This window comes from Lygodium microphyllum, chromosome 3, assembly GCF_053477565.2.
Source record: "Lygodium microphyllum isolate KBCC chromosome 3, Lygodium_microphyllum_v1.1.10, whole genome shotgun sequence".
NCBI classification, from domain to species: domain Eukaryota; kingdom Viridiplantae; phylum Streptophyta; class Polypodiopsida; order Schizaeales; family Lygodiaceae; genus Lygodium; species Lygodium microphyllum.
The window spans coordinates 185,996,231-186,004,268 of NC_141137.1; the positions used below are offsets into that span (position 1 = coordinate 185,996,231).

Genomic DNA, 8,038 nt, shown 5'->3' on the forward strand with positions numbered 1-8,038 from the left:
TGACATTGCTAAAACTAACACATGGTAGCTTTGGGAGAAATTGATTATACTCAACACTTTGTACTTTCTCTAGTTAGAACTAGCAATTAATGCAAAGATCATGTGACAAAGCTACGGATGTTCACAAGGTACTCCTTTAGCACATTGAACCTCCTTAATGTCATTTTAAACTATTTGTGCATTCGCATTAGTGTTTGCCATTCTTCTAGGTTGATTTGACATCAATTTGGTTTGATCTAGAAGCATTTCGACACGCACACACACAGATGAAATGTTTCATTTGTATATTCACAATGGGTCATTAACAATTGTCTTAATAAGAGCATGGATGCGAAGGAGTTTTCCTTTTGGCACATCCCTTTTCACTAGTAATGAAATACAAAGTTCAAATGAGTACTTCATAGTAAAATTGAGGTTAGAGAATCCATGTTGAGGAGGCACAAGTTTTCTGTGAAAAGCAAAAAGTCAAAACTACCATAGCTTTTGCTTTGAAATCAAAGAAACATAACTTGTTTTGAAATTTCTTCACACTTACTTCATGTTCCTTTTTGTTTTATGGAATTTAGCATGGCTCATAGTTTGGACAATGTGTACTCCATAACCTCGACAAGGAAATCTGTTGACATTTTTGAATAAAAAGGATTAGCCTAAATTGCACTAGTAAAGAGATCAATAAGGGTAAGTGTTATGATCACCTTACGCAACCAAAGATTAGTATATATGTTAAATTGATTTTTAAAAAAAACAGTGAAGTTAGAATGGTGATTGGACTTTTGACCTGCATCATGTTTGTTGAAGCACATAGGTGGCTTGATTCGAAAAACATTGCCATTAAAGCCGCCTTTACCCACCAAAACTCCAAGGTCTACATCAAGAAGAAAATTATCCAACATAAATGTCTCTCTTCTTCTTTTGCAAAAACATAATAAATGTGGGATTAATAGTATTCAATGCAGTGCCCATCCAACAAATTGATGTGAACATCATAAGTACTAGATGGAGGTGAACATATTAAGTCACAATATATGTTAGGTGTATTTCTGGATGGCCAAGGTCAAAGTTCAAGGCTCCTAAGATAAGGTGCTTTGACAAGCATTAAGTGTAAAACTCGTTTGCCATATTTTCTTATGATGCAAATCATAAAAACATGCCAGATTTATAGATATCTCAATCAAGTCCACTATTATTACATTGCAAATGGCTATAAGAAGTTGTAGCCAAACACATATCATCATGCTTTAGTAGTTTTTGAAAGATGTTTCTTTGAGGTTCTCTATCTTTCTCAACATTGGTGTCCTTAGAGAATGATTTAAGTTGACAAAGAAGTCATTGTTATATTAATGTTTAGAAACATATTTTTAAAATAATGCAAAAGGTAAAAGATACCATTAATAAAGTAAATAGTTACAACATTTAGTAATGCATCAAGGCACAAGCCTTAAGCTTTTTATGAAACAATTTGCAATTCTAGTTGGCAAACAAACAATGGCCCTTAGAAGAGTACTCATTTTATATAAGAAATAAAAAGATGTGCCTAGAAATCCTTTTATTTTAGCCAATATCAATGTTTTCTAACGAGTCATAACGTGGAGATGCAGCAACTCTTTCTCTCTCCCTTGTTTTTAGGTTTCTCTTCCTCTCTCCATCATTTCCAGGTTTCCTTGTTCCAGTGCTTGTTCCTCTTGCTCTTCCTTTCCTCTCATTTAACACGAACCTGTAAAACCATCTCTCCTTCCATCCTACCCTCTCAAAAAGGGGCACTCCATATTCTTTGTGGTCAACCCCTTGCAAGCTATTATATTTTCACAATGTGCTAAAAATCAACCTACATGAATTTTGCCTTTCTATTGCGGTTCCAAATGTCTTCCAATCTATCCCCATGATCTCTCTCATGATGATTTGAAGTCTACTGGTTGACATATTTAACCCTTACTATATAATTGTAGGGGTTACAACGTTTCGCCTTGTCCCTTGTATGCACTCTTAAGATTGCAACCTAGTTTTAGGGGATTGGATTACAAAAGTAACAAAAAGAGAAATACATCCTAAAGAAAGAAATCGAGGAGGAAGTCAGGTGTTTAGGTGCTAGTATGGTGCTTCAGGTGGTTAGGTGCTATTATGCTGCTCTATATGAGGTGCTGATTACAAAATATAGAAATTTTCTTGTATACCCTTGAGTAGGTCATTCAAGTGTAACCTTAGTTATGTAGTGACGCTTCCACTATTTCAACCATGTGTGATGTATTGTATGGCCTTGCTATATACTAAATGGGGTAGTTATTCAATGACTAATTATTTTCAATACCCAAAAAAGTCTCAAGATAGAAAGGGGGAATTTCTCTTTCCATATAGGAAAGGCAATCGCCCAATGCCTAAAGGGGTAAGGCAGGCCAAAGGATGGCAAGAAGCATGATGGAATCGTTGATACCGATAGCAAAAAAGAAGAAGCAAAGGTATATCATCCAATTCCAATCCATATATGAATGATGAGAGTGTACCTCTCATCTTCTCATAGATCTCGGCAGTCTCTTCCTTTGCAGGTTCCTTAGTCTGCCTGTCTCGCACCAGCTCCACTCCTATCATGAGGCCTCTGCCTCTCACATCCCCTATGACTTTAAGCAAGCAGCAACAGCATACATTATTAGAGAGAGAGAGAGAGAGAGAGAGAGAGAGAGAGAGAGAGGCCCCTGAGCTGAAGTGACACTGAAGATATGCAAACACTTACTGTCATGCTTGGCTTGAAGCTCCCTGAGCTTCCCAATCAAGTAAGTCCCCACCTCAGCACAGTGCTCCTGGCGTTTCTCCTTCTCCAGGACCCTCAGCACAGCATGCCCTCCTGCAGAGCACACTGGGTTGCCTCCAAATGTGTTGAAATGGTTGCTGTGCGACAAGGCGGCGGCAATTTCCGGCGTTGTCACGACCGCACCAACCGGAAGGCCATTTCCGAGGCCCTGCACGAAATGCCAGCCAAGGCAGGTTGTGTCAAGACTGTTGTGCTGCAAGAAGGTTAGTAGTCCATAGATGGGAGGGACCATGAAACATAGTTCAAGCAATGCGTGAGTCAGTGTTTTATTGACAAAATGTGATCTGAAAGGCAGATGGTTGTAGGATGCAATGGAATTGACTGTGATTACATCGGGGCTTTCTGTCAATGTCTTGGCTTGCTTGAGAAGCAAGAGATGAGCACGGGCTTTCTACACGAGGGAAGCTCACCAACAGTATGGTAAGTTCAAACAGGCTGTTGTGCCATTAATTCAAACCAATTATGTTATATTGCAGGATACAGAGATTCAACTGTTATTTCCTTTCAACAGGATGTAGGAAATTTTACCTTGGCCAGTGTGACAATATCTGGTATCACACCTTGGGTTTGAAATCCCCAATAATGTGTGCCAGTTCGACCGAACCCTGTCTGTACCTCGTCTGCTATACAGATACCACCTGCGTTTCTGATGATGTCGTACACCACAGGAAGGTATCCAGGTGCAAGCTCTACTGCCCCTCCCACTCCCTAAAGAGAGAAGGGTCCATAAGCCAAGTTTGAAGAACCCGAAGCAGTTCATCTACCACATAAAGAGCATTGTATGTAAAGCATGTACCTGGAAAGCCTCAGAGAAGAAACCTGCGACACGCCCTGCTGTTGCAGACTCAATCAAGTCAGCAACATCTGCTGCATACTTTGGGCCATCCGAACCGTGTTGACCCCTATAAGGATTAGGATTCAAAGCATGGTGGATTCCAAATCCCTGCCAAAGTTACATCAAAAGGTGGATCTTTCAGTAAGAATGCATTGCTGCACAAGTTCATGCTCTGCCAATGCTAGCACTGCAGACTGACTATGTCAAAATCAAATTGCATACATGTAGCGATTGCTTAGCCTCTCTAATCAATTACAGCCCTTTATTTTCATTGGCCCATGTGTGCGCACCTGTGGGACTTTGTGCTTATAAGTGCGTTGGCCTGTTAAGCCCATGGTCGATTCACTCAGGCCATGGTAGGAGTTTCTCAAAGATATCACATCATAGTTGCCTGTGTAAAGGCGGGCCATCATCAAGGCCATGTCATTTGCTTCCCCACCTGAATTTACAAAATACACCACCTGTGCATTCCAACATTGTCAGCATTTCCTCCTCAATGCAGTAAAACCGACACCATTTTCGATTCAAAACTAGCAAGAACCAGACCAATTGCATCTAAAAGTGAAGAATACTGTCTACAATTGTTGGAACCTTGAGATTGCCAGGCATCTTTTGTGCCAGGGCCTCTGCGAAGTCGGCGACTGCATGGTTGAGGTAGATGGTGGTGGTGTGCTGAAGCAGCTTAGTCTGGCGAATGATTGCTTCAGTTACTTCCGGGTGACAATGGCCACATGAGACGGTCACAATGCCTGCAAAGGCATCGAGATACCGTCTGCCAGTGTCGTCATACAGGTATTGCATCTTCCCTTCCACTATATTTATCTGCAGAGTGCATATAAGGAAATTTAGGATCAGAATTCCCCAGCCAAAAACCATATCCGATCACATGAAAGAAAAATACAGTGCTAATGATGATGGGAGCCCATCAAAGAAAAATCAGGCCAGGCCCGTAAATGTCATGATCATAAGAAGTATGATAATAGATCTGATAATGTTGAGAAGGGCTCAAAACTAGGGGCATGCCAAAAGATTGACAATTCTTAATTGAGCCCACTAATGGAGTCTTAAGTTTGATGCTAATCAAGGAACAGAGAGCTACAATAAAAGCAGTACGCAAGTGACTGCAGGTGAGAACCCTCTTAAGCCCCACACACACAGAGACAGAGCATACAGGCTTCTTGTAGTAGAGAAGGATGGCTGGGTTCATGTAGCGGCGGCGCTTTTCCAAGATGACATCGGTGGAGGGGCCTGTGTAAGGGGCTGGAGTGTGGTCGAAAGGGGGCAGCTGAGGGAGAGGAAGGGGCTGATATTGCTGAGGTTGTGCAACCATGGAGGACATGGTAGACACCCCTGCAGCACCAGCGCCATGACTGCTACAACGACCAGCAAACAGCGTCTTGTTACTCCTCATACAAGACCATAATCTGGCCATCTCGATTATGATCCGATTCTCAATTACACAAATGCAGTGTTTAATCAGGTGTGATGAGCTCTAATGCTTCTTTGTTCAATCTTTAGCATTCGAATTGAGCGCCTCTCTCTTTCTCTCTCTCTCTCTCTCTCTGTCTCTCTGCCTGCCTATACCTCCTGCTCAATTGCCCCTTCTGCAGCAACAATTTGGCACAAGTGAATATTTAAGGTGAGGATACAATGCAAACATGAAAGTAAGGCAGAGTATCTGTGTCTCTCTTATACATATGCTAATAAGGCAGACTTTCTGTCTTTCTTATATCATGCCTTCCTCTGTTGATTGCGATTATTAATAATGGGGGTGGGGGGGGGGGGGGGTGAGATGGGTGCTGTATGTTGACACACAGTACGAATGATACTTTTTTGATACAAATTACCTACCCATTTTCACGTCTATGCTTACTAACAGACGAGTAAAAACATACGAACCGCCCATATCAAGAATCGAAAGTAGCCTTTCCTCTTTCCCTTGCGTCTCTCTTCTTCTTCTTTTTCTGCTCTCTCTCTCTCTCTCTCTCTCTCTCTCTCTCTCTCTCTCTCGTGTATGGCACAGCTAATGACGCTGCTGGAGAGAACACATGGATGATTCTTCCACATTGGTTTACCTTCATCTGGACAAGCAAAATAATAATAATAATAATGGGAAATTGAATCATCGTTGGTGCGTATAGTTCCGTAACACAGCATAGCATAGCAGGCTCCTATGCGGAAAGAACATCAATACCTAGAAATTGTCCTGTTTCGCAGCTTGCTTGCTCACGTAAGCAAAGCCAAGAAGCATATCAGCCTCACCCTCCACCCTCCAACTTGTGTGCCCACCTAGCATATCAGTCTCACCTCCACCTTCTCTGGCGGAAATCTCGGGTGGATTCTACCATTCAGACGGCGCCCAATTTCACACTATCACAATAAGAGACGGCACCACAAAGTTTCAAAGCCTTTAACCTTACCTAGGCTTGTTGGTGGTTTTGGGGGGGGGGGGGGGGGGGGTGGGGCTTTGAGATTCATGTGGTGAGCATTGTGTAAGAAGATACCTCAACCTTGCTCGTGATTTTGAAACTTGTCTTAGAGCTCTAGGTTCCATCCAAGGTCCTTAACCCCATAATCACCCCCTTCGCACATTCGGAGGAGGGGAGTTGCCTTCACCCTAACCTTCCCTTGGATGTGGTGAGGATTTTATAAGATGATACCTCTACCTTGCACACAATTTGAAACTCATCTCAGAGCTAGGTTCCACCCAAGGTCGTTAACCCCACGGCCACCCCCTCTACGCATTCGGAGGAGGGGAGTTACCTTCACCCTACCCTTCCCTTGCTACCACCCCCTTTTCAAGGGCTGCTTATCACCATGCAAGGTCAATAGGAAAGAGAGTCTCTCTTGGCTTGCTGTCACACATGCCCACCATGCCTAACCAATGCACAAAACTTGACACGCTCATCACCACTCCCATGACTTGTGACATGCACTTCATCACGCGCTTTATCTTGAACACACCTAAAGTGCAACCATTGTTATTGTGGGGGAGGCTTAAATATCGCGATAAACCCTAAATAGCCTTGTAGAGCTGCACATGACACGGCCCTTAGGTTATCATATAGGGTCATTAGCTAAATGTTAGAATGCGATTCCTTACATCCCATTTAGCTAGTGAAGTGAGACCTTTGAATGATTGGCTTTTCCTAGCAAGAAACTCTTGCAGTTTTCTAACAATGGGGCCAACATATTTTGAAGTTAGTATGCCATAAGGGAAGTGATAGGGTGATCTTTTGTAGATTATTAGGTGATCATATGCTCCAAAGAATAGCATTGTTCATCATAAATTAATTACACTAAGGAAATTTATCTCTTTATAGAGTGGAGACAATGCATGTCATGAGATATTACATCCCCTCCTAATTTAATACTAGCACACTACACTTCAACCAAAACACTCACAGTGATTTGAGCCTTCTTGAGGAAATGCAAGTAGTTGGTTATTTGAGGTTTTGGGTTTTCTTTACCTAATGATGTGCTTGATGATGGTAGGCACATATGAGAATATGTGATTGCTATAGTGAACAAAGAGAGAAGTGACAACATGGTTGTTAACCCAACAACTTCGATACTAGTCATCAAAGAAAGAGAGAATGCTAAGTCTTTATGGGATATTAGAAGGATAAACTTTATAGCAAAAGCTACATGTTTTGGTTTGCATGAGGAATCAAAATGGCAACGTGCTGCATTCCTTAATTGCTAAGATGCTCTACTACAATGTGGAGTATGTGTGTCTCTTTTTTTGGGGAATACGCTCAATAGTACACATCTATAGTATCTCACTATTTGACTATCCCTCTCTCAATCTAGGATAGCAATTTGGTTACATACAACAATCGATATATCTATCCAGGATGAGTGAATCTTGAGGAATCATTTGGTATATCAATGCTACATGATGTGGAAGATAATACTTCTTCACACTTCAGCTTAAGCTAACGAATGTAGCCCTAGTTATTCAGCTCTCTAGGTGTGTAGATAGGTGTAGTTCATATTTCTGTAGGTAGGTGACTAGCTAACTTTGTACCCATACAAAAACTTCCAGAGATCAAATCTAGAAGATCCCAATATAAACTTGTAGTACATAATAGAAGAACATTTCATCTTTTTCCTACTCCAAAATTTGATGGTGAAATTAAGAGATATTAGCTTTGCAAGTCTGCTTACAGCTAAAGTGGTAACAAAAAATCCACTCCTTGATTTAAGGAGACTTTTCAACCAACCAAGCACATGTGTCTTTTGTTATCAAAATTTATAACCATAAGTCAAATATATGACCTTAGTAACATATTTTTAATGTCGTGTCACCATCATAATATCATCCAATTAATAAAGACCTATATACTAATTAGTAGTGTAATGTATGCTAATTAGCAGTGCCTTATTTAGTAGTGGTG

General features: G+C 41.3%; 1 protein-coding gene and 1 long non-coding RNA gene across 3 annotated transcripts; one reads left to right on the forward strand and one right to left on the reverse strand.

Moving 5' to 3' along the window:
• Positions 1–265: 265 nt before the first annotated feature.
• LOC148039298 (alanine--glyoxylate aminotransferase 2 homolog 1, mitochondrial-like) lies at positions 266–5,719 on the reverse strand. 2 transcript variants are annotated; one of them, XM_087675198.1, is made up of 10 exons: positions 5,538–5,719; positions 4,230–4,460; positions 3,929–4,099; positions 3,600–3,746; positions 3,332–3,511; positions 2,726–2,951; positions 2,499–2,612; positions 779–865; positions 536–616; positions 266–448 (listed from the first exon to the last, which is right to left on the reverse strand). In XM_087675198.1, the coding sequence occupies exons 1-9, from the start codon at positions 5,703–5,705 to the stop codon at positions 573–575; spliced, it is 1,368 nt and encodes a 455-aa protein (XP_087531324.1). In that variant the 5' UTR covers positions 5,706–5,719; the 3' UTR covers positions 266–448; positions 536–572. The 2 variants fall into 2 exon arrangements, with proteins under 2 accessions (XP_087531324.1, XP_087531323.1); XM_087675197.1 differs by lacking the exon at positions 5,538–5,719 and adding an exon at positions 4,810–5,070.
• LOC148039299 (uncharacterized) lies at positions 2,951–4,396 on the forward strand. The gene is made up of 3 exons (XR_015690403.1): positions 2,951–3,223; positions 3,315–3,767; positions 4,260–4,396. It is a non-coding gene; the product is annotated as an uncharacterized LOC148039299 (long non-coding RNA).
• Positions 5,720–8,038: the final 2,319 nt, after the last annotated feature.

Coding starts and splice junctions, on each gene's coding strand:
- LOC148039298 (XM_087675197.1), bottom strand. CDS start 5,070: ATGGCCAGATTATGGTCTTGTATGAGGAGTAACAAGACGCTGTTTGCT. Junction 3,512..3,599: donor TCTTCTCTGAGGCTTTCCAG/GTACATGCTTTA, acceptor TTCTCTCTTTAG/GGAGTGGGAGGGGCAGTAGA. Junction 866..2,498: donor GATCTATGAGAAGATGAGAG/GTACACTCTCAT, acceptor TTCTTGATGTAG/ACCTTGGAGTTTTGGTGGGT.